The sequence below is a fragment of the Empidonax traillii genome, unplaced genomic scaffold (genome assembly GCF_003031625.1).
Source record: "Empidonax traillii isolate 1590-97213 ecotype Southwest subspecies unplaced genomic scaffold, ASM303162v1 scaffold426:size1138770, whole genome shotgun sequence".
Classification (NCBI taxonomy): domain Eukaryota; kingdom Metazoa; phylum Chordata; class Aves; order Passeriformes; family Tyrannidae; genus Empidonax; species Empidonax traillii.
Window position 1 is genome coordinate 1,102,409 of NW_020955619.1, and position 25,407 is coordinate 1,127,815.

Here is a 25,407-nt window from a genome sequence, read left to right on the forward strand (position 1 = left end):
TTTTGCTTATGCTTGGCTTTATGTGTGAATTTAGTTTCACTTGGGCTCAAACTTGAGGTCTCAGCTCTCATGAGTTTGCCACTGTGTCTGCAGCGAAGGACTGTTGAATACGGACCTTGAGCTCTTTTATCTGATTGGAACAGGGTCCTGGTCATAGTCCTTGGAACTGCTGACATTTTGCTACAAAACAATTATGGAGTTAGGATGAAGTGTGTAATTTGTCATAATCTGACTTACTTACTGCCCCAGGGTGCACTGTAGAGTAGTCACTCAGTGCTGGTACTGCAGCGATGGAGTTTTGAAACAAGGAGTTTGTGAGGGCCAGTGGCCTCCAGCTCCTGTCTCTGCTGGCACCAGTGGCTGCTGGTGGAGAACTTGGCATTGTACAAAGCCAAGAAACCTGTCCAAACTCAAGTCAGGGTTTAGATAGCGTGAACAAACTTCCTCAACTTCAGATCTGGGAATCTGTAGCTGAACTTGCAGAATTTTTTACCTTTCAGTGAGACCTTTCAAATGGAAGTTGATTTTTCTCTCAGACATCTTTATTGAGGCTATTCTCCGTTTTTCATCTCATGTCATCAGATCTCATGTCTGTTGTAAGAGGAGCAGAGGTACATCCATTAAACATGATCTCTGATTTAATCAGGGTGGCATCAGTCTCGGTTCTATTATAGGTGTGAGATTTGGTTTCACAGCCAGCACTGTTCTAGATCTAAGGGTTTGTTGCCATACAATTAAACCAGGGCAGTTGTTTGATGCCCTTGGTTCCCCTTACGCTGCCAAACAAGTCCTGGAAAACCTCAGAGGGGTTTCACATTCTTTAGGAGAAGATTTGGAATTAGAAGAGGAAAGATGAATTCTGGGGCTGCTCAGGCTGGAAGTGGTTGATGTTTTTCACCTTAGTTGCTCCGATTTGTGCTAAAAATAACACCAAAGTGCATTAAATAGTGATTTGCTTTTGGTGTACTGGGCGGTTGATGAAAATGGTGTTTTCATTCAAACTTAATCTAGCAGCATCACAGTTATTTGGTTTGGATTCACTTTTTAATATAATTCCAAAATAAAGATGGAAGTGGAGTGGTTTGTTCATGACATGTATTCCAGATGTGCTGGGAGGGCACTTCCCAGGGTTTTTCTTGCATCCTACGGCCCTTTCCCTGTCCCCTTCCCTGTGGCTGAAATTTCCATCCTGTTTTTTGTTAAAATCTTCCCAGGTGTTTCCTTCTAAGCCATCATAAGCTTGTGAAGGCAGCTTGTTCCTTGAAAAAGCTGGTGAACTATGACTTTTCCCATAGAGTAGGATCCCTCTCTAGTGTTTAGGAGCAGGTGAGGGCCCTGGTTTGACTTACACACCTATACAGGACCTCTCTGCTTTTCAGAGAGCTTCAATCTTCATTGGCTGCTCTGATTGTACCCAGGGTCTGTCTGTCCTCTCTGGTGAACATCCTTCAACAAATGATGTGTAAAAACAAATTACTACAAGTTGGCATTTTGAATCTGAACTTGGAAGAGGTACAGACCCTACAACAATTAGCAGCTGAATTGTTTTGCCCTAATATTCAACAAAGGCACAATAAATTGTTCTCCAGAATATTTTTTGGTATCATCAGTGAATGGAATTTTATCTTTAAATTTTATCTTTAAACTCCAAGGGAGCTTTTGGGGTAGGGGGAAGCAAGTTTGCAGCCAGCAGGCTTTAAAAATGAGTTGTTTGTCTTGTTTGGGGGTGGGGGGAGGAGTGAAGCTGTTTGGTTTAATTAATGAAGATACAAGAGCCAGCGCTGAAACAGTTCCTGCTTTTTCATTCTTAATAACTTCTCTTTGGTTTAACAGGCCATGAACGTAGCTGGCAGATAAATCTGGGCCAGAAACCCTTAGTGATGGGCATTTGGTGGCTGCCTTTGTTGCTCTCTCATTATTTTGACAGGAATAGTCACTTAAACAACTTTACTCTGTGATTTCACTTAGACTGCCTGCAAGGAGTCAATTTTTACCATGTTCATAAAGCATAAGAAAATAACATAAGTAGATTTATAGCTGGTATTTTGTGCTCATACATCTTACTGTTTCGTTCCTTTTAAAGCTCTAAGGGATAACTTTCAGGGGGAAATAAATTGTATTACACAAAAACTTCACTGAATATAAGTCTTAGAATCACGGAATCCCAGGATGGTTTGGATCGGAAGGGACCTTAAAAATTATCCAGTCCCACCCCCTGCCATGGGCAGGGATGCCTTTCTGTTAGACCAGGTTGCTCCCAAGCCCCGTCCAACTTGGCCTTGGACACTTACAGGGATGGGACAGCCAAAGCTTCTCTGGACAACCTGTGCCAGGGCCTTACCACCCTGACAGTCTCCTTATCCTGGCAGTCCATTTATATTGAAATTCGGTAATATTGTGGTAGTTTCAGGAAACACTCCTGGTGTTTCACAGGAGGGGGGTGACTGTGTATATTTTGACTGCTGTCTTCTAAAACATCCTCTAAACTGTGTGAGATGTGTGTTGGAACAAGCAGCACAGCCTCTAAAGGCTGCATATTTGTTATTCCCTTGTTGTCAGGAAATCCTATCACTTTCTGTACATCTTTAATTCCAGGCTTTAAGCTAAAGAACACTTTTTTCCAGGAATGTTTGTTTGAAGTTTAACTTGTGTCTTATGTGGAGAGATGTTAACTGTGCAGAAGAGCTGTGAGATGCAGCATTTCAAGTGGGAGGTGTTGATTTCAAGTGTGCAGCTTTTCAAAAAAAAGCAAATATATTCCCTCCTTGGCATCCCAGTATGAAACCGCCTTGTTCTGGCTCCTGCAATGTTGAAGTCGAGGGATCCTGTTCAGTGCTCAGTGCCAGCTTTAATTAGTGTAGATGGGAGTTGATATGGCCTGGGGAGAGCGTGGATTCCTCTGTCTCAGAGGTGGGACAGCACCGTGCTGCTCAGGCTCTTCCTGATGGAGCCTCCAGCTCCATCCTGCTGCCTTCGGTGTCTTGGGGGTTCATTTCTTATCAGCTTCACTGCCTGGGGCTGAAAAGGAAATTTAATCTGTTGATCTAGGAAGGGTTTTAAAGATGTTCCCAACTATTTCCTCTGCTCTGCTCTGGTGTTCTGTGTTCCCACCTCTCAGAGGAAGTGCTGTCATGGCTTGCTCAGTCCCAGCAAGGTTTATATTTAGAATTTGGGTCTCGTCTGCTTTTTGCACATCGAGTCAACCTCTGCTCTATCTTCAGCCTTGCACTGAACCACATGACGTGAGCGTGGTGAGTATTCTCAGTGAGGCAGAGCAGCTCTATTTTCAGGGTATAAAAAATGACAAACTCTCAAATGTCTTTGAAATTCTCAGTGGAGTGAGAAGGTAACTGCACCACGAGTCACCCCAGGAGCAGGGAGCTGATTCCATTCCACGATGGTAACCAGATCCCTGGCAAAACCATCTTCATTTGCACTAATTCACTGACATTCTTCATTATAGCTGGAGTCAGTGCCAGGTAGACTTTGAATCTTGTTTTTGTTCTGCAGCCTGTGCCAGGGCCTCACCACCTTGACAGGGAAGAATTTGTTCCCAGTATCTAATCTAAATGTGCCCTCTGCCTGTTTAAAGCTACTCCCTTCCATGCTCTTGTCCACAGTCCCTCTCCACCTCTCTTCGATCCCCTTATGCACTGGAAGGGACTTTAAGGTCTCCCTGGAGTCTTCTCTCGACTGAAAACCCCCAACTCTCCAAACCTGTCTCCAGAGCAGAGTGGCTCCAGCCCTTTGTGCACCTCTGTGGCCTCCTCTGGACTTGCTCCAGTAGCTCCATGTCCTTGCACTTCCTGGCAGTGATTTCCTGTGACTCCTTTGTCACTGGATGTGTATTGAGTGCTGGTGTGGGGAGGAGGGTCCCCATCAGCTTTGCTCTAACCCATGTGTCACATCATTTGTGACACAGTTTGGTTGTTTTGATCAGGATGAAGGTATTTTTCTGTAGCATAAGATACGTGAACATTTCCTGGCATTTTTGCCGTGCCTTTCCAGGGAGAAGGGGTTGCAATTCCGGCCTGTGCCTCAAACTGGGAAGCAATGAAAAGGTGGAGAATTAAACCAGTCACCCTTAAAAACAACCCAAGTTTCGTAAGGGAAACGCTGTCAGCTTTTAGCATCAGGGATGTAATTGGTGGGTGAGTATCATATCCCTGTGGAAGAGGCAGGGAAAACACATATGGAGAGGCAGCCCTGGGTTGCATAGCAACAGGGAGGATGTCGGGGCTGATGGCATTTCTGAGTTGTTTGGCACTGTGGGACTGGTACTGCTCCACTGCCCATGGGAGAGGGGAACATTCATTATTTAAAGGATTTTTGAGCAGAGCAGCGTAGCTCCTTAGGATCTAAGAGTGCTAAATATGTTGTGTGAGTGCTTCCAGACACATGGGGCATGCCTGTGTTTCCCCAGGCATGTGCTTATGCATCCGTCAGTGGCACCAGCTCTGGTTTTCCACAATAAACTGGCTTGCCGTTCCCTGCTCAGGAGACACCAGGGCAGTGGGATCATAGAATGGTTTGGGTGGGAAGGGACCTTAAAGCTCATCTCGATCCACCCCCTGCCGTGGGCGGGGACACCTTCCACTATCCCAAGTTGCCTCAAGCCCCCTCTAATCTGACCCTAAACACTTGCAGGGATGGGGCAGCCACAGCTTCTCTGGGCAACCTGTGCCAGGGCCTCACCACCCTCACGGGGAAGAATTTCTTCCCAGTATCCCATCTAACCCTGCCTTCTGGCAGTGGGAAACCATTCCCCTTTGTCCTGTCACTCCAGGCCCTTGTCCAAAGTCCTTCTCCAGTCTCTTGGAGCCCATTCAGGTACTGAAAGGCTGCACTAAGGTCACCCCAGAGCCTTCTCTTCCCCAAGCTGAACAACCCCACCTTTCCTCACAGCAGAGGTGCTCCCTCCCTCTAATCATCTTTGTGGCCTCTGCTGGACTCGCTCCCACAGGTTGATGTCCTCCCTGTGCTGGTGACCCCAGAGCTGGACACAGTACAGAGGGATGTTCCTCCTGAGCAGACACCAAGGCTGCTTAGTGCTGTCCCCTTACCTGGCCTGTATTGTAATGGACAGACCTGGAGGTTCTGAGATTGATTAATTCAATTAATTTTGTCCCTGCTCTTGAACCTGGTCACCAGTGACAGTGAGGACACTGTGCCGGATGGGGTGTTGGGGAGGGCTGAGGAGTTGTCCCACGTGACTCTGCCCACAGTGGAGGTCTCTAACTTTCCTTGACCGTGAGGTCAGAGAGAAGCTGTTCAATTCCTTGAACTGTTTATCTGTGGCTACAGAGTTGGAGGGTGGGGGCAGAAGGTGCTGCCCCAGCCTGGGACATTGCCTGAGGCACTTACTTCTTTCAGCAATTAATTTAAACTTGGAGTTGGTCCATCTCCTCACCTGGTTGCTGGGAACTAACGGGAACATTGGGAGGGAGCCATGACTTACTCCTTGTGGGCAGCGCTCATTCGCCGGATAGTGAGTATGGATGGAAATCCTGGGATGCTGATTCCATGGAGTCAGACTTTCCCCTTACTGTACTGGCATTTGGGTGCTTCCAAAATAAAATCTATGGGCTGTGACCCATAGACCCTCTTACTGTGGTGGGTTTTTGGTGTCAGTTGGTGTCAATATGATATGTCCTAATAATTCTGTTAGTGGTCCAAAATGTATGGTTTACCTTCTATTGATAGTACTTAGAATAACTTGGATTATAAAGGTCACGGAGCCCAACGTCCTGTTCAAAGCAGAGACAACTGTGAAATAATAAAATACAATATTAATAGAATACAAAATTAATAGAATAAGATAGTATTTTGCTATCCTCCTGGAAGTCTGCAGGGGAACAGTTGTGATGGTTTTCTGGATTTGTAAGGACTTGTAAGCTCTGCTTAAATGCAGTGTCACATGTATGGGGCAATTTGACCAAATCTCTGACTTCTTTGATTAAAAAAAGGAGAGAGAAGAAGAAAAAAAAAGAAGGCACTTTTCAAGAAATATGCACAGTTTTTTCTCTGAGTTCTGTATTAACAAGGCAGATGGTCAAAACTTCCTTCCATTGTGCAGTTCCTCCTCATATCCAGTCTATGCCAGTGGATTTTAGCTTTGAACGTTCGCACTCAAGCTGTGGGCTGTCACTTCCCCTGGCTGATGTCTCGGGCTCCTTTGCAAACAAAGATATTTTTGAAACTGTCTGTGCAGCTTCTGACTCATGAGATCTCTCCGAGCTGGTGTTCCTCCTGTGCCAGGTCTTTACTTCACATTAGTGCGGGAGGGGTTTTCACAAAAACGTCTCCATTCACTCGGAGTTACGGGTAATTTTTGGACCGATAGAACCAATATTGTGTGTGCATCATTTTCAGGAACTGGAAATTGCAGGAGTAATCAGCCCTGGACTATAGCCAAGCCCAGCTTAATTCCAAGGGAGGACTGAAAAAGGCATAATCGTAATGTCTCATTTTAGAAGAAGAACCGGAGGCAAAGCAGGACACAGCTCAGCTGCTTTATTTTATATGAAAATTAAGTCAATTTTTTCCTGCTCCTAGTGTACGAATTGGGAAGTTAAAAGATCAAAGCTCAAGGAATTATAGCATTTGAAACCTGGACCGAGTGTGGTGTTTATCTGGGGAGATTTTTCTGTCATTATAAATAAGAAAATTCCTCATTTGGGCTTATCTTCTGGCTCTAAAAAGACACCAGACTCCTCTTTTGACTGCCTTTTCCTTTGAAATACCTGGCTTTACTGTATCCTGAATATTTTGTTTATGGAAGAAATGGCTGTACCTGGCCTGGCTTCATGTGTTGATCGCCTTGAGTTGTTCTGGTGAAAATGATGTAAAAGAGATCTTTGAAAGAAAAGCTAAACCTCATCATTCTCTGCTTGCTAATAATCACCTTCTGGAGAGGATAATTTTTAGGGTTTTGTTGTTGCTCAGCACACCCCTCTCCTCCGAGCCTCACAGGCTATAAATTGCTTTCCTGCGCCACCCTCGGTGCCCCCAGCCAACACCTCCTCCACAAGCTGGAGAGAGGATCAGCTCCTCTTCCCACTCCCTATTTCTGTGCTTGGTACCTAAAGAGTGGTTATGTTTTCCAATTAATCATTTAAAGTATGTGCTGAAAGGAACTGTCAGGGAGAGACACTGTCATCTTGAAATAAGTAGCTTCCTCCGGAAGCAAAATGCAGTAACAATACTGAATATAACAAAGTCTCTGGAATCTAGACAATTCCAGATCTCTTGGAATTGGGAGCGTTTTATTCCTCATGTTTGGACTTTCTCTTTGTTTCATTGAATTTCATCTCACAATGTCTTCAGAAGTGGTAATGTTAGTTCTTTTTCTGGCTTTCTTTGGGTTTAGCATAGAGAATAACACTGTTAACTGTGTCATGTTGGCTGTAAAATGGCATCTCAGAGTTCAAGTATCTATTAACATCAACTCAAGCGTTGCCTGAAACTGAGGGATATGTGCAGATCAGTTTGTCAGCAGTGTAAGATGTTATTAAGAATTACTGAGCCCTCACACGAGCGATGTATTTGCATTTGAACTTCTTCCCCGTGGCTGCCGAGCCGGCGTTATCTGGGCTGGCCACGCGTCTCCTTCCAGCCACCACGGCAAGATAACACAGCGCTGCGTAAACAAGGCCTCCCCAGTGCAACAGGACAGAAGTTGCTTTTCTGCTCCTCCTATTCCTGTTTCGAAGCTTTTTAGACTGTTTCCTAGCTGGAAACAATGTGAGTGATTGCAATAAAACGGTCTATGCCGTGTGTAGAGTAACGGGCCTTAGTCATAGCTGGTGGAAAATATCCTGTACAAATTGATTACAAGGATGGGGTAACTTGTAATGTGAGATTGGGATTGAAAAAAAAAAAAATTCCTAATGAGTCTCAGGTTGGAAAAAAACCCTGAACAAGCATGGACAGTGGGGGAGGGAAGTGAGAACGATTGGCATTTGTTAGTGCCTTTCCTAGAAGTGCATCCACTTGCCAAGGGTGCTGTGGCCACCAGGTGAGAGCAGAAGGCTGAGCCCAGGGGTGTTAGTGGAGTCTCTGGAGCAAATCACAGGACTGGGAAGCTACAGAGGGAGTTCGTGGAAGGGAAAACCCAAGCCAAGCAGGAAGAAATGCCATGTGGCTTCTAGGGAGTACCAGACTATTTCTCTAGTTGGAAGCAGCGTGTGCCTGGCTTGTGGTTGGAATCTCATACCTGGCATGGACTGGGAAATGTGAGAACTCAACTTGCCTCTGGGTGTACATGTATATATCTGTATTTATGTATCTATCTCTCTATATAAATGACAGGTTGGACTCGATGATCTTAGAGGTCTTTTCCAACCTTAACAGTCCTAGGATTCTATAAACTGTTAGAATCACTGCCAGTGAATTCTGGGGCTACAAGAACATCTGGAATGAAAAGCAGGAAATGTCTGTTCTGTGTCACTCACAAACTGAGCCCCAGTTTTGGTTGAGTATCACAAAATGGGACTTTAACTTTGGTCGTGGTGTGTGGTGGTAGTTGAAGTAAATGGTGGAGCCTTTTGTGGTTTAATTCTCTCTGCATTAAAAGAGACTCTTTGGCAACAGCAGAGAGTGCAGCAGGGCTGGAGAGTTGCTGTGGCCCCTGGGAAATAAGAACTGGTTATGAGAGGTGGAAGTGTTGGGGGACTTCTTCAGTAGCAAAGTATCAGCACTGGTGAATTATCCTTAATGTTTTTATAGTCTTAAGACAGAATTCTGTAAGTGTATAAAGTGAAGAAAACATGCATCTCTTTTTTTCTCAAAAATGGGAAGGGATTCTCTATATTAAATATGGGATTTCTTAATATTATTGCTACTTTGTGTGGGCTGCCTGAACATAACTAAATGTGTTGGTAGTTTCCACAAATGTATTCTGCTAGGTAAGTCTGAGGTAGGGGGGGTTACAAGGAGAGAAAAATCCTTGGATTTTCCCAAGGGCAGGTGGAAAACCTTGTAATCTGCTGTCAGATAAAATCTTGATTAACAAAGCTGATTTGGAGCTGAAAGCCATGTTTGTGTTTGTTCAGGGTAATGAAGGTGAAAGGGACCAACAGTTAATTACGTGCTCAGAGTGTAGGATTTCAGGACTCAAACCTCAGTGTGTAACAGCACAACTGCAAAGCAAAGCTGCAACAGGGTTGTATTGACATGGCTCTGCTGCAGATCTGGGGTGTCAGCACTGACCCATTTCTTTCCTCAGAAAGTGAATGGCCTAGGATCCACTCTTTCCTCCCTACGAAAGCGGAAGGTCCATGAAATAAAATCATTCAGGAAGTGAGAGGTCAGAGTAGAACAGATCAAACCCACCATGGTCTGGCCTGGATTGGGTTTGGACATTGCCTCAGCACACATCAGTTTGTGGAGGGCTTTTTACGTCTGGCCCTGTGCTTATTTGTTTATTTATTCATTTTATTTTGAATGTCTTCCAAAGAAAGGTGAAAAAAAAAAAGTATCCTTTTATTAAACCCAGGGAAAGAGCAGTAGAGTTGATGTTTGCCTTGTGTGCTTGCGAGATGAAACGCCGTTCCCAGCAGAATTCCTTGTGCTTGCATAGGTGCTTTGAGAAATTCTGTGCCATGAGATAAGAGCAATATTAAAGCAGCTTGGCGTTACTAAAACCAGGGAGTCACTTCCAGCCTCTAGAATCCATTGTTTGCCCAGCAAAACAATGCTTATTGTATAGAGAATTGTCATTCCGAGTTCACAGCCGTTTTCCAGATCTAAGTTTATTCCCGGTTTTGCGTTAACCAAGTCTAACTGGCAGATTCAAACCCACTGTTGCCAATAAAACGTGTTAATCTCTCAACCAACTGACGAAACGTTTCGTTGCAGGACCAGCTGAGGCAGTGCTTCTCCAGGCAGGCACCGGGAGCGAAGGACACAGACACACTGGTGCAGGAGCCCGACAGCCAGTACGGCACCTGGAACGAGCAGCGGCACAGCGGGGACAGGTGAGGGGGACGTGGCCCTCTGCAGGCCTGAGGCTTTCCTTAGCTGAGGAGGGAGAGGAGGTCATAGAATCCCAGAATTCCAGAATGGCCTGCATTGGAAGGCCATTAAAGGACCTTAAAGCTCATCTCATTCCAACCCTCTGCCATGAGACACCTTCCACTAGACCAGGTTGCTCCAAGCCTTGTCCATCCTGGCACTTGGACACTTCTGTGTGTTTTAGTTGTTTGTAAATCTGTTTCTCTCCCACTGGCATTGCCTTAACAGCCACGCTACTAGTTGGGCTGAATAGCAAAATCCCTCTAGAACAGGGCTCTGGGTGCTGGGTGTGGTGACATGGGATGCACCTCTCTGTGTGCCCTGATACACCTTGAGGGACTGTGGCCACTTCCAGACTCTGAAGTGTTTCATTGTGGTGAACTGGAGGATGAAATGGAATATCAGTCGAGTGAAAGATTGTATTGCTGATGCTTTTATGTTCTTAAAATGATGTAATGAAATAAACCTAGAGCAGCAAAGTGTGAGGTTTTTTATAGTTTACACCTGTTGTGTAAATTATGGCTTGATCTACCCTGAGCCTGTGTCCTGTCTGCTCAGTGTAGTATGAAAATAGCATTTACATGGTTTTTAATGCTATACTTGTTGAGATCTTACAGCTGACATCAATGTCAATTGTTTGGTGTGTTCTGCAGTTGAGAACTGTGTGTTATAAATATTTTATTGCTTATGAAATCAGGGTAGTTTTCAGCTTCAGGTTCAGCGAGCTGAGTGACATGCCAACAGTGACAGCCAGGCTGCTGTAAAATTAACTTCGATTTCAAGATGGTACAGACATTTTCTGAGATCAGTTTCCTAACAAAGGTGCTCATCTCAGCTCCAAAGCAGACAGTGCTGGAGAGTGATTTCAGTCTGTCCATCCTGGTATGAACAGCTCCACCTAAACATTCCAGTTCACTGAAGGATTGAACTCAATCCCCATGTGCGGGAATTTTGTTTCCAATGTAAGAAATGTTTGGGTTTTGCTTTTTTTACAGTGTAATGATGACAGTGGAGAGACTTCTCAGCATTTTGCCACCCCATTGCTCTGCTTTGGCTTGACTTACGGCTCATTGCGGGGGAATTACTGGTGTGTTAGTCAGGCACTTGGAGAGGAATGAGATTAATGTACTTTTAAATAATGGAAGTCTTCCTGGAATGCATTGCAAGTGCATTTTGTCTGCAGTGTATTTTTTATTAAGCAGGCCCCTGCCAGGACCAGTGAGATGTTCTCCCCATCCCACCATGGGTGCTCTGAGCAGGGCTCTGCCTTTGGTGCCTCCTCCTGGCCTCAGCCTTGGGGCAGGAACTTGCAGGAGACATTGATAATTCAGCTTTCCTGTTTGGCCTGGCTCACTTCCCTCAGAGTTTATCCCTTCCCAGCTGCACACCCTTAGTGTCGTGTCCTGCACGCACCCGCCCCGACAGCGGGGACCCAACGATGTCACCACCCTGCTGTGCCTGTGCTGTGCTGGGGAAACCTCCAGGTTCGGGCATTTCCCAGTGTTTGAGCCATAGAGTGATCATTTTAGGAGTGTTTTATTAATGCACCTGTGAGTGAACTCATCTCCATGGAACCACAGAGTCATTAAGGTCGGAAAAGACCTCCAGGGTCACCATGCCCACATGGCCAAGTGCCACGTCTGCTTGGTTCTTGAACACTTCCAGGGACAGTGTACAGACACACCTGTATTAGATGGGAACCTGCAGCTACAGAATATAAAAGAGCGTATAAAGGGAGGAATTTCTTCCCAGAAAGGGTGGTCAGGCACTGGAAGGGGCTGCCCAGGGAGGTGGTGGACTCCCCCTCCCTGGAGGTGTTCAAGAAACGACTGGGCGTGGCTCTCAGTGCTCTGGGCTGGGTGACAAGGTGGGGATCAGTCACAGGTTGGACTCCATGGTTTTGGAGGTCTTTTCCAACCTAAATTATTCTGGGATTTTTGAATGGACATTACTTCCTGTGTGACACCCCAGGCAAACAGTGAGAGCTGCCTTTAGACTCTCACCCTTCAACAGTGTAAAAACAAGATTCCTTTTCTTTCTGACTTCTAATTTCCCATGCTGAAGCAACACATTCTTTATGGCCTCTTAACACTGTCTTGCTAAAACTAATTAAATTTAATTGCAAGTGAAAGTGAGGATTGATCTCAGTTTATTGCCCATTGTGATAACAATCCTGCTGGTTTTGTGTGCTCCATGTGAAGGATGATTTTTCAGAGAAGGAAATGCACCTGTGGAACACTGGGGGCAGCTCATGGATGTGCTTATAAACCCTGAAATCTTAATGAAGTAGTAGAAAAAGGTGCATAATACATCTCAGTAATGAGAACTGAAAATACATTTTCAATTTCATTTTTTCTGAAGGGAATTTCCCCCCTAATTTGCTGTTCAGCTGGAAAGAATCCACTGTGCATGACAGGGTTTCGACTCCAGGCATCCTTTCCCACTTTTGGGGATGGGCTGTGCCACAGGAATCTGTGTGTAGTGGGGGTGTAATTGTGCAGAAACTCTGAAGGAGAATCCATTGGGAAGATTTGTGAATGAGGAACCACCAACCAGTGTAAATTCAGCTGGATTTCTGTCACATCTTACTCTCAAATATTTTGGTTTGAGTTGTATCAGCTGCAGCCCTGGGATGTAGCAGGGAAGAGGCTTTTTGGAGACGTGCATATGAAACAGGATCCTTTCAACACACACTTTAATTTCCATGAAAGGTCCTAAGCCTGCAGATTGTCCCTCTTTTCCCCATTCCTGCAGTGGGTCTAAAGTCTGATGCTGTGGATACCAAATATCATTCGAAGCAAAAATCCTAGACAAAAACTTGTCCTGGAGCTCATTAGTGCCATTCTTAATTATCCTGGGGCCCACTGGTGAAGAAGGGAAGCAGCATTCCCTGTGCTTGTGTGCTGGAAACCCTCTGTGCAGTGTCTGCTCTGCCAGCCTGGGCATTGTACTGTGTACTGTTGCTGATGGACGTTGTTATCCAGCAGTAACTCCTGAGTGTTTTCTTCCCAGCATTGCTGTCACTGTGGGCTGTACCAAATACTAAGATTTATTGTTTAAAAAATGGGCATATGTTGATATGTACATGTATTTTTGGGTTCAGAACAGTTTTCCTAGATAATGTGCTCAAGAAATGGTGCTTAGTAACAAAAGACTTCTACCAAGAGGAGGAGAAAAACCAGAATTCCATAAATACTTCAGGTTCTATTTTTTTTTTTTAAACTGGGGATTAGAACAGCCTGATTTTTACTGACAGTAGAATATTCCTACTTTATCCTGTTGTTTAAAGGAATAGTCCAGCCTATGTGACAAAGGGAGACATCACTGTAACAGCTTTCAGCCCTGACACTGTAGCTCATTCCTGTTAGTCTAGGCAAAGGGAGGATTTCTGGGAATATGCTGGGAGCATCTCAGCACTGCGGTGCAGGTCCTTGACACCACGGTTCTTTCCTGTCAGTCTAGGCAAAGGAGGGAATCCTAGGAATACACTGGGAGCATCCCAGCATTGGTGTGCAGTTCCTGCCACCATCTGCACTCTCCCCGAGACAACCCTAAAGCTCTGCCTGCAGAGCCCAGCCTTAGGGTGCCACCTGGTGCCCACCTCTCCTTCAGCTCAAGCATTCCTGAAGGGAAAAGCCTCTAGCTGGATGGAATACACTCCAATCCCCACTACACTGTAAATCCAAGGGATGAAAGCTGTGCTGATGGAAGGGATCCACACCCAAGTGCTGCTGGTACTTGCTGCCTCCAAAGGTGCCTTGGCTCCTCATAGCTGTAGTTTCAGTTCCACCTTTATTTAAGTTCCCCTGACCTCATGTGATCCAGACTGTCCTTGCAGCTATTTGTTTACCCTGAGGTCTCACAGATGCCATTTGCTCCATTTTCAGCTTTGTGCCCGAATCCCCTTCCCTGGAAAATGATGTCGTCTCGACGCGGAAGCAGCCCCCGAACAGCCGCCCGTCCTCGCTGTCCTCGCAGACAGAACAGCCCTCCCTGGCTGAGCACCATGACTTCAACAAAGACCAAAGGAGCACTAGCCTGGACCGTTCCAGCACTGACATGGACTCCACTGATGGGACTGATTTACCTCCTCCAGGAGACACGTTCCCTGATGACAAGACCACTGATTTCTCCTTCATTGATGTAAGTTGCCATCACGGGAAACAGAAATTCTCCTTCTGTGTCACCTGTATTGTTCCCTGTGTTAATCACTGCAGAGCAGTTTCTTCTGGAAAACGTGCACCCAATTTTCCTCTGCTTTTCCTTTCCCACACTGAATTTTCTCAGCTTCCTTCCTGCCTGAAAAGCTTAAGATCAAAGTTCTTCTAGTCTCTGCAATGTTTAGGTTCTGAGAGATTCCATAAAGCTACTGGCCTCAGGTAATTAAACTTGGAATCCCAGGCTGATTTGGATTAGAAGGGACCCTAAAGCTCATCCAGTCCTACCCCCTGCCATAGGCAGGGACACCTTCCACTGGACCAGGTTGCTCCAAACCCCATCCAACTTGGTCTTGAACACTTCCAGCTGCTCTGGGCACTGCCAGTGTCTTACTAAAGTTGCTGTTTCTCTTTGATCTGTAAGAGAAGAACTAAATGTCTTTACGAACACTGGAAACATAATTAAATAACACATTGTGCTGTGAGCCCTGCAAATTTCAGGCTATAAAGGCGTTCACTAATGTTTTTCTTATTTACAATTGGGCTCTTTCTGTAGTAGCTCATAGCTGCATTTTAAAGGATTTTTTCATACTGAAGGATCTTGCACTGGTATAAGACCAGGAATTTCTGTCCATACACAGTTAATGAGATCAGAGTTCTTTACAAGAACTTTGGTTAGGTTGTAGAAGTCCTCCAAGACCACTGAATCCAGCCATTCCCCCAGCACTGCCAAGGCCACCACTAACCCGTGTCCCCAAGTGCCACATCCACACGGTGTTCGAACACTTATAGAAGGTCTGTATTGTGCTGTCTCTGGGCTGCTAAAGTTGTCTCAGTAAAACATGAGCAGCTCCAAGTACAGCTGGAAAATGCTGTTTATTGAGTAGTTTATTCCTGACTTGAAATCTCCGGAAAAGAAACAAACCCACATCTCCTGGAGAAGAGGAGGCTCAGGGATATTTCCTGGTTGCAGGCAAGTCTCTAACAGCAAATTGCTTTAAGCAAGTAAATAAATTACAGTTCCTAGTTTTGCTCTGTAAATGTTATTGCCTATAGCATGTGTTGGAATTGACTGATCACAGAATTTTTCTGAATACTGTGACACTAAATTTGGAGTGTCCTTGATGCTGGTGAGTGGCTTGGAATGTCTGTAGCTGGTAGGGAAGCTGCACCACTGCACTAAGAGAGAATATTGTGTACTTGCTCTTTTTAGATCCCAGTCTTCAGATTGGCCTTCAGCTGCTATTAGCTAGGAAAGCCTATATTCATAAAACACTCTAAGAACCAAACTCCTATTTATTGCAGTTATTTTTTGTATTAATTTTGTCCAAATCATTAATGCAGATCAGGCATCCACAGCCCAGAGCCACAATGCACCACACCCTCACCATAAATTCTCCTTAAGTTTTAACTACAAGAATAATAAGCAGGCAAAGAGTTTAATAAACTGAACGGGTTAATGCAATGAAGTGGGTTGGGAAGTCGTTGTAGAGGAGATGGGGTGTATTTCCAGGCTGGTTGAAGGGTGTGGTTTTTTTTCCAGCACACGGCTGTCCTGGACTCCAGTGCCCTCAAAACCCGGGTGCAGCTCAGCAAGAAGCGGCGCCGCCGGAACCCCACGTCCCACTCGCTGAGGAGGAGCAGAGGACTGGAGTTTGAGAACAGATTTTCCTTGGTGGAAGAACCAGATAATGCCTGGATGTTCAAGGATTCCACAGGTACCCCTCAGCTACCTGAAATAATCAGCTGTGATCAGCTTGGCAGGAGTTTCTAAATGACATTTCTAAATCCTGCTCTTCATTTGCATTTGAATGGAAGGAGAGATCTAGAACAAGGCATAGATGAAAACTGACTAATGGTTCCCCTCCCTCTGCTTTCTTTTAAACAATTAATTAGAGGAGAAGAAAACTATGCAACAGGAAGATTCTGAGGAGGAAGAGAAGATCCAGCATACTCCAAGGTCATCTGTGGTACAAGCCCAGAGACTCCCCGTGTTCCCAGGAATGGATCACTCTGTTCTCAAGGTGAGCACAGGCAGAGATAACCCAGTTCAGGAGTTGCTCATGCTTTATAAGGAACCCCTGCCCTGATTTTAGGCATGATTTGTTTGTTTGTTTGTTTGTTTTTATAAATGAGTTTATAAATGAGTTTGCATTTTAAAAAGCATGAATGCTTGCTTAAAGGGATCCCTTTCTTTATTTTTATATTTAGGCCCAGCTCCGGAAAAGACAAGAGTCTGAGAGCGCTGGGGACACTGGTTCTGCTCAGCTCTTCAAATCCCCCAAAGCCCAGCTAGGGACTCCCGGGAGCAGAGTGCTGCCCTCCAGTGTGGAGAAGGAGGACAGGTGAGAGAATTCCAGCCCCAGCTGGTTTTGGTGGAAGAAAAAAAAATAATGCAAGAAATTCTATATATCTTTTTTTTTTTGTTTCTATAATAAGTTTTCATAATGAAAGAATAAAGATTATTCTTTTATATCTTAGGTCAGAAGAAAAGTCTCCTCAGTGGCTGAAGGAGCTGAAATCAAAGAAGAGACAGAGCCATTATGAGAATCAGGTTTGAAAAGGTACCTGGGGCAGGAAGGGGGGCTTTGCTAAGTGTGGGTGTGCAGAGACAAAACCACACTTTCTTTAAGCACTGTGTCAGCACTAACTCTGAGGCCTTTACCCTGCCACATGCACCAGGGCTGTCAGTAGTTGTGTGTTAAGGCAGAACAGGTGTTGTTTCACTCCCAGGTGAAAGTGTCACTGATTCTCTGCAGATAATTTAATTGTCACAACCCTTGCTCTGTTGGGGCTGTGATTTCCCGGTGCTTCCAGCAGGCAAGAATTAGTCTGGTGCTGGTTAATTGAGGCTTGCACACAGTTTGAACACCTTCTGTTGTTCCAGCAAAATTCCTGGCAGCCCTTGAACATTTAACACATTAAATAGGACAATACCAAGGTGACACTACAACAGAAATAGGCATTTGGGGGGTTTCCTATCACAGTCCCTGGGAGGGGCTGTCTGTCTGACGCTGTCACACCATTACTTCAATTCCTTCTGTTTTTTCCTTCCAGACAGTGATTCTAACTAGAAGAAGATAAAGAAGTTTAACAGAAGCCTTAACTCATCTGAACCTAAACCCCCATGTCATGTTGCTGCTGTTTGCTTCCTGCCTCAACTGCTCTGTGCATGGTGCCTTCCTGTTTTGTGGAGAAAGCTGCTTCAATTCATAGTCAAATACAAAGCTGTGTCTGTCAGGTCGGGGGGATGGTGTCACTTCAGGCCTGCCTGCCAGGAGAACCCATGGTTCATGGTTAGCACTTCACAAAGTCTTGGAAAATGGAGATATTTGGAAGTGCTGTGATGCAGGGAACTCCCCTCGCTGTCGAACTGTGTAGGTGTTCAGCGCTCAGAGCTGTGACCTCTGGTAGATGTGTCTGGGCTGGGCTTTGTGTTTGTTTATGAAAATAACAATTTTAATCAAATTTATCTTTTTTTTTTTTTTTTTTTTTTTTTTTTTTTTTTTTTTTTTTTTTTTTTTTTTTTTTTTTTTTTTTTTTTTTTTTTTTTTTTTTTTGTGAACAAATAGTAAGCTCCTATTTAGAATGAAGTTTGTGGAAGGTGAGAGTGGAAGAACAAATCATGTTTACTGCCATATTGAAAAAGGAAACTTGATTATTTTTTGTAAAATGTATTTTTGATTGGCTTATATTTACATGTGATCTGCTGACCTGGCAGATGGAGATAATTTTTAGATGAACAAAATGTTAACTTTTGTCACTCTTGAAGTGGTATATTCTGTGTTTTGTCAGCATGTGGAATAATTGCTTCATTGGAATGTCTTTCCTAAAAAGGATCAAGCAATAATGTCAACCAGTTCTCTTTAAAAAAAAAGTAAAAATATGTAAATACTGTTTTTATAACAAAAAAAGGAAGGGAAGAGGGAGGATGTTACACTCATATCAGGGTTCCAGTTAATTGTTGAATGTCACTTTAATAGCAGTTTGGATAGTCCCACTTCTTATTTTTATTTGTTAATCTGTAAATACCAGGTTTAAGTTTTTATTTTTATGCTGATTTTATGGGATAACCTAAATGTGATCTTCAGTTTCTCAAGATGATTTCCTGTCCTTTCTTTGGCAAGACCCACGTGCTGATAGCGGAGTAGGGCTCTCATGGACCACACGGGTGTTTGGGAATCACTAATCCCCAGACACGTCTGTATCTTTGATTCTGAAATATCAACACCTTGGCCATGTAAGACATAGCTGATTCTTGTCCCAAATAAGTGCTCTTTCAGTAAACCTTTAAAAATAAAGCCCAAGGAGGGAGGTGATTTGTCCTGTCGTATTCCTCAGGCTCGACCAAGAAAGCATGAAGAGGGAACGAGAGTGGAGTGTTCTCCTCGCCTGCCAGAGCCGGGGCTGCTCCTTGGGCTGCACTTCCCATGTCCTGCCGAGGGGCTCCTCTAGATTCAAACCATAAAGCACCAGCACTTCCACTTATTTTCCTTTCTCTTTTTTCTGATCAGTCTTACGTGAGCTCGATTCCCATGGGGTTACCACAGTGGTGGCCTGCCTGCTCTGCTGTCTGTCAGGCTTGTAGCTGCCAAAACCATGTGCCAATTCTTCTCATGAAGGAGTCACAGAGGAGGTGATTTGCAGTCCCAGTCTGCTCTAGGAAATAGCAGCAGGATGTCAGGAGACAAGTCCCATATGCCCATTTCTCGCTCCCAGATTTAGCTCTGATGGCAGCTCCCGGTGTGGAGATGAGACGAAGACATTTATCTTATGTAAAATCTTTCCTTGCTACTCTGCCCTATTTCTCATGGGAGCTGTTGACAGTGTTAGTTTTGCAGCCCCTCTGCTCCCCATGGAGCAGGAATCCCCCAGGATCCGTGGCTCTGTGAGTTGGTTCCCATCGAGCACAGCCACCACCAGCTCCTCTCGGCTCACTTTAAAACGTTGCACAGATTTTCTTCCCTCTCCTTTAGATGATGGTGGAAAAGGCAACTCTTTGTCTTTTGGGATATGTTTTTTGTGGCAGCACTCAAGGGTTCCATCGCTGTGCCCCACGTGTGACACCTGGGCCAGCCCGAGCAGCCTGTGCAGGTGTGAGGAGGGCAGCGATGGCTCTGCTTGCTCAGATGAAGTGGGGCCTGTTTTAACCCCACTAATCAGGTAATTCCCTGCTTGCAGGAGCGTTTACACAGGCTGGATTTTTCCACTTCAGCGGGTGACAGTGTTGTGTTCCCAACAGTTGGAGGATTTACTGGTTCTTGGTCTAATAACTGTAGGCCAGAAATTCTGTAATTGTTTGCTGCGTGCTGAGGAAACTGAGGGGATTAACACGAGGTTTCCACAAAGCCCTTGAATGTGTTTGCATTTCCACGTCTGCTTGGACAATGCACTGAAACTTACTGTATTGAGTAGTTTAACCTACTACTGAGAAATGTTTAATGCTTAAATGTCTAATTAAAAAGCATCTTTAGAATGTTGTTGAATGAGACAGTGTTTTTTCTGCTCTATTATTTCTTTATATTGTACATGGATTAAATATCTACTTCCTTTTCTCCGGGATTGTCACTCTGTAATAAAAGATATATAAATATGTTATTCTTAAATGATAGAACAGACTGTAATACAGTTTATATAATTCTATTTTAATTCCAGATAATGTTTGTTGGAATTTTTTACACTTTAACATCTGTTGCCACATGCTTTTTTCTGCTGTTTGTTGGAGATGGAAGACATCCGAGACTTTATCTGAAGTGGCCTGACAGGAATGACCCCCCACACCACCCCTTTTTCTCTCACATAAAAAGTTTGTTTTACCCTGGAATTTGTCTGTTGGCAAACTGAAATGCACCATGGCACAGATTTGGGAATGCAAAGTGGTACCTGTAAAAGGTTTGTTACTTCAGCCCTTGTGCAAACACCGGAATACGCCCCCTGTCTCAAGTGTTGCACCCAGGATATGGTTGGATGTCCAGGTGGCCCAGGGAGAGCTGGAGCACCAGAATGACTTAGGGGGGATCAGGGCACTTCCAAGGCAAATACCAGGTAAATGGTTCATATCCTGTGGTTTAATCATTCTTGGCCCAGTAACGGGCCCTTCCGTCTTGGCTCCTTTTCCCCTTATGGCAGAAAAATCTGTACTGGTGCTGTAGAGTTGGTGCCTTTTAACTGACCCTTTGGAGCTGGAGGAGCTGCCTGCCCAGAACTCCATGGTCCAGCCCCAATACACCCCAGGAGTGGTCAGTGCATCCTGGAGGGAGCAGGATTGCAAGCACGGGCTGGGCTGGGGAAACGAAGTCAGTGGGATGTGGTGGTGTGGGAGGTGTTGGTGTGTCCCACACAGGCTGTGGTGCAGGGGGTTCACTATCACAGCAGGTACGTGACTTGGAACAGTAAAAGGCTGATTTCTGCAGGGATGGAGTGTTTCATGGGGAGATAGGAAGTTCCAGGATGCTGCTGAAGGACAAGGTGGGGATGAAGGGTCTCGCCATGAGTGGCTCTAATGCTCAGCACTATTCCTCTCCCATTCAGTTTGTCTGGCCTGGCCCAGGGGATTTGCTTTTCTGACAATTTCAGTAAAGGTTTCTCGTGTAGTTCTGAGTTTCGAGATGAGCCATGCTCGGAGCAGGTAGGAAACCCTGCAAGAGCTGTAAATGGTGCTGTGTGCAGCTGAATGCAGCATTCCTTGGGGAATCACAGGGTGGTTTGGGTTGGAAAGGACTAGGTATAAAAAGGTAGAGGAAATCAGCAGAGTGAAACACTACCAGCTTGGTGCCTGGTGTGGGAGGGCTGCACTCCCCCCAGTTACATTGTCCTGTGCCTGTAGAGGTGAATGAACCCCTGTACAAGGCACTTGGCTCCCAAAAACACCCGTTACACACCGCAGGGTGCATCACAAACCCTGGTGCATGCCAACATGCTTGGAAAATGGGCTGAGGAGGGAGCAGGACTGGGCGCCAAAGAAGGAACGGGCCCAGTGGAGAGAACCATCCTTGTAAGGGCCAAAGCTGAAGCAAGAACCCCGACCTGGAGATCCTGAGGTCCTTTCCTGCCCTGGAACCAGCTGCCCCAGCTTCCCGCCGAGCTCCCCGAGCCGACCCCACTCCATCTTGTGTTGGACCCCAAACAAACGGTCAATATTTTGCCCGGTTTTTGCTTTGCGCTGCGCTCGGTTTCCAGGCTAAACCCTCCCGTGAACTGCTGATGGGAGAGTTTTCCAGAGAACCTGGCAAGAAGCAGCGTGAACGTGCTGATGTGAATTTCGACGTTAATCTTCTGTAAATCGAGTGGCCCGTTTCCGAGGGACAGCCGGGAGAAATCTGAATGACGTTTCCATAGCCCGCGCTATTGAGATGAAATCTCATGGATGGAATTCCGTGGACGCAGCTGCTGTATCAGCGCTCGGATAATGTGCTGTTCTGTTCAGAAGCAACCCATAAATAGCGGGGCCGCCCCGTGCCGCCGGCAGAGCGGAACCACACCGGAGAGGTACCGGCAGCACTGCTTGGACTGGAAGGGGCTTTAAAACAGAACTAGAGTGTCTGAGCCGAGGGGTCACTGAGTGAAGGGTTGGCTCGTGCGTGGCGAGAAGTGATGCTGCAGGGTTTGATTAAGGACACGGATCAAAACTCTTCTATTCATCTTTTAACCCCCTTGCCAACCCTCACGTAGCAAGGCCGGGGAGGCGTTTTCCAGCAGGTTTCCTATTTGAGCAGGAGCTTTGTGGATGTTCCTGGACAGCGAGGAGGGGGCTCTTACTACCATCCCCCCAGCCAAGGCAGCAGCAGCAGCAGCTCCAGCTGCTGTGTCCAGTGCCCCCTGGGATGCTGGAGCAAGGGAGAGGTGTCAGGTTTATGTTAGTAGGAAAAGATGTCAGCAGCTGGAAGCTGAAATCTGGCAAATGCCTGCTGGAAACAAAGGCCAGGCTGTGAGACAGTTTAGTGACAACTGGATGAGCTGCCCAGGGCAGAGGGATCCGTGTCCCTTGGGAGATGGCTCAGGTCGGTCTTGCAGACGAACTGGGTGAGGATGTGGGGCCCATGTGCTGGAGGGGGAGGAGGATGGATCACGGAGCTTCCTCCTAGCCCAGACACCCCTGGGGATTTGCAGCTGCTGCACTTGGGATCTGTGTTATCTGTTCTGCCTGTTTCCAGGCCAGCTTCATCCTTTGTGTTTTATTAAGGACTTCAGAGCCCGTTAACCTCCTGCAATTTGGGTTTTCCAGGCATAATGACTGAGCAGCAAAGTCCCCCCGAGCAGATGGCGACTGGGGAGGGAGCTGGAGAGCGAGGTGGCAACTACAAGGTATACTGGGGGCAACTGGTTCCGGAACAGACGCTGGGGGATGCTGTGGGTCCCTGTGGGATGCAGTGTGTGTGCCAGGCTGGAACCAGTACCAGCACTGCAGGCTGTACTGGGGATGTGAGCAGCCTCCAGCTCTCCTGCAGCAGCAGTGTGTGGGTGTCACTGCTCGGGTGCTGAGTGGGCTGGGGAGGGAGACTGGGGCTGAGGATTTGCTGCTGCCTGGCAGGAGGGATGCTGTTGCTGCCTGTGTGGCTGCCAAGGACGTTTTCCCGCCAGTCTGGTGTGCAGCTGCCCAATGATTTAATCGGGGAGACAAAGCATCCCATCAGAGCGGGACTGGCTGTGGGTCTGGGCAGTGAAGCTCCCTTGGTGTGTGTTTAGGTTTGAATTGACCTTGTAGGTTGGTTGGAGGTAAATCAGCTGTGGGGATGCAGTGGCTGCAGCTCTTGCTGCAGCTCAGGACACCAGGCAAACCTGTTCCTGGCTGGGAAGGCTGGAGATGGGAGCAAATCCTGCAAGGGGGGTAAAGAAGCACTGGGGTCTTGGGCTGCTTATTGCTTTGGAGTGCACAGGAGTTCCTGAGGAACACAGGTGGCACCTCTGTCCCTTGGAACCCCCCATACGTGGTGTCTTCAGGATATTCTGCCCTTATCTTGTGCCCAGGGATTGCAGCGGGGACCCCTCTGGGGCAGGGCCCAGGGAGTGTGCCCCTGGACCCTCCTGGTTCCCAGATTGTGCTGGGCATCCTGGGCCCTGCTCCCCACTGTGCTCCTGCCACTGGCACTGCCTCCAACCCATCCTTGAGGCTCTGCCAGGAGCAGGAGGGCCTGGGGAGGTGTTGTGGTCTCTGTACCTGTCAGGTTTAGAAGGAAACACTAAATAATGAGCTTGGTCCAGGCCAGAACAGAGGAATGGTTGGATCTGGAGGAGCAGTGACAAGAAAAGGATGGGCCATGAGCAGGCTGGGGGCAGGAGATACCATCCCACAGCTCTGGGGGTCTCTTAGCCCCAAACCTCTGTGTTACCAATGCTGTGTTTGAGCTGGTCACTTGTTTTCAACTTGTCATGGAGGAAATAGAAACAAACACTTTTGGCCGGAGCATGGCCTCAGAGTGAGGCCCAGAGCCATGTCAGGGCAGAGGCACGTGACAGGACCTGGCTCTGCCGTGGGCGAGGAGTGACATCGGCACAGGGCGGCTGGGACAGAGGGATATGGCATTTTGCTCCCTTTGCTCCCCTGCTGTCCCATTTCCACGGGATCCTGCACTGGGACATGGTGTTCCCTCCACAGCATGGCTGTGGCAGTGGCTGACAACGTCTCTCCCCACTTCAGATCACGATCTACGAGCTGGAGAATTTCCAGGGGAAGAAGTGCGAGCTGACAGAGGAGCTCCCCAACATCACCGAGAAAGAGATGGAGAAGGTGGGCTCCATCCAGGTGGAGTCTGGCCCGTAAGTCCTGGATGGGGAGGATGGACCAGCCCCAGGGGGGATGGGGCAGGGAGAGCACCCCCCCTCACGCTGGGGTCCCGCAGGTGGCTGGGCTTCGAGCGACAAGCCTACGCCGGGGAGCAGTTCGTGCTGGAGAAGGGCGACTACCCACGCTGGGACTCCTGGTCCAACAGCCACAACAGCGATAGCCTGATGTCCATCCGCCCCCTCCAGATCGTGAGTGGGGCTGTCTTGCAGTGGCTGTGCCCCCCAGGACGGCCACAGCGCTGGGGACCACCAGGCTGGGAGGGTCCCAGGGGACTGGGGGCAGCCCCTGACCACTGTTTTCCCCCAGGACAGCGCTGACCACAAGATCCACCTCTTTGAGAACGCAGGCTACACCGGGAGAAAGATGGAGATCGTGGATGATGACGTCCCCAGCCTTTGGGCCCACGGCTTCCAGGACCGCGTGGCCAGTGTCAAGGCCCTGAATGGAACGTAAGGACAGGGGCACATGGGGACACCCCCACAGGGTCCTGTCCAGTGGCACCATGGTTGGTCCTCCCAGGGTGGTGGCAGGGAGGCCTGGCACTGCCACTGCACTTCCCATGGTGCTGCTTGTGTCCATCATGGCCCTTGTTCCCTGCCCCCTGCCACCTTTTCCCTGGCCCACAGGAAGTGGTGGAGGCTGGGGCGGTGTCCCTGGGGCTGTGTGATGGCTCCTTGCCCTAACCCACTGCCAGAACAATGGAGCTCTTTCTCCACCCTGGACTCTCCATCCTCTCCCAGCACGCGCCATTTCCCACCTGGGCTCTGTGGCTGCAGCCTGTGCGGTGACATTGGTGACAGGGCAGTGGCCCTGGGCAGCATCACCTGGCTGTGGCAGGCAGAGGCACCAGCACTGCCTCGGCCTCTGGGGTGGGATGAGGACAGGGACACTGCTCCCTGTTCCAAGGGGGTGTACCTGCTGGGCAGGGGGTGCAGCAGGAAGGGGGAGCCCAGCTGAGCTCTGCCTCCATCCCTGCAGGTGGGTGGGCTACGAGTACCCCGGGTACAGGGGCCGCCAGCACGTCTTCGAGAAGGGCGAGTACCGGCACTGGAACGAGTGGGACGCCAACCAGCCCCTCATCCAGTCCGTGCGGCGCGTGCGGGACCAGCAGTGGCACCAGCGGGGCTGCTTCGAGAACAGCTGAGGGACCCCACGCCCCCGCCGGGGCCGGCTCACGGGGTGCCCCGGCCAATGCCGTGACCGTGGTGTTTTTTGTGCAAAAACCTCAATAAAACTCTGAGCTGGAGGCTACCGGGGCCTGCCTGGTGGGGTGGGGGGGGGAATGGAGCAGGATGATGGGGCAGGGGGGTGGGATGGGGAGGGGGCCATGGCTGTGCCCCAACACCCCCGGGCAGAGCAGAGAGGGGGGAGTGTGTTTGCAGTGTTACATAAAGGCTGCAGCTTTCCAAAAATAACCCCCGGTGGTGCCGTGTCAGGGTTTTTCCAGTGCCT

General features: G+C 47.5%; 2 protein-coding genes across 4 annotated transcripts in view; both read left to right on the forward strand.

Annotated features, from left to right (window-relative positions):
- Positions 1-17,665, forward strand: part of KIAA1671 (KIAA1671 ortholog) — a 68,441-nt gene extending 50,776 nt beyond the window's left edge. For all 3 annotated transcript variants that reach the window (XM_027894337.1, XM_027894336.1, XM_027894338.1), the window contains 7 exons: positions 9,859-9,977; positions 13,902-14,157; positions 15,715-15,889; positions 16,068-16,195; positions 16,383-16,516; positions 16,653-16,735; positions 17,229-17,665. In XM_027894337.1, the coding sequence (XP_027750138.1) occupies positions 9,859-9,977; positions 13,902-14,157; positions 15,715-15,889; positions 16,068-16,195; positions 16,383-16,516; positions 16,653-16,731 (891 nt within the window). In that variant the 3' untranslated portion in view covers positions 16,732-16,735; positions 17,229-17,665. The remainder of the gene's footprint in view (positions 1-9,858; positions 9,978-13,901; positions 14,158-15,714; positions 15,890-16,067; positions 16,196-16,382; positions 16,517-16,652; positions 16,736-17,228) is intronic.
- Positions 17,666-19,064: 1,399 nt separating this feature from the next.
- LOC114062645 (beta-crystallin B3) lies at positions 19,065-25,199 on the forward strand. The gene is made up of 6 exons (XM_027894339.1): positions 19,065-21,659; positions 22,396-22,475; positions 23,809-23,927; positions 24,011-24,143; positions 24,262-24,404; positions 24,934-25,199. Exons 2-6 carry the CDS (start codon positions 22,401-22,403, stop codon positions 25,097-25,099), a joined length of 636 nt encoding a protein of 211 aa, XP_027750140.1. The 5' UTR covers positions 19,065-21,659; positions 22,396-22,400; the 3' UTR covers positions 25,100-25,199.
- The last annotated feature ends 208 nt before the right edge of the window (positions 25,200-25,407 follow it).

Excerpts from the sequence above, each read along its gene's own strand:
- LOC114062645 (XM_027894339.1), top strand. The coding sequence starts at position 22,401 with ATGACTGAGCAGCAAAGTCCCCCCGAGCAGATGGCGACTGGGGAGGGA. Across the intron at positions 24,144-24,261 it reads CCATCCGCCCCCTCCAGATC|GACAGCGCTGACCACAAGAT; the intron begins GTGAGTGGGGCT and ends GTTTTCCCCCAG. Across the intron at positions 24,405-24,933 it reads GTCAAGGCCCTGAATGGAAC|GTGGGTGGGCTACGAGTACC; the intron begins GTAAGGACAGGG and ends CCATCCCTGCAG.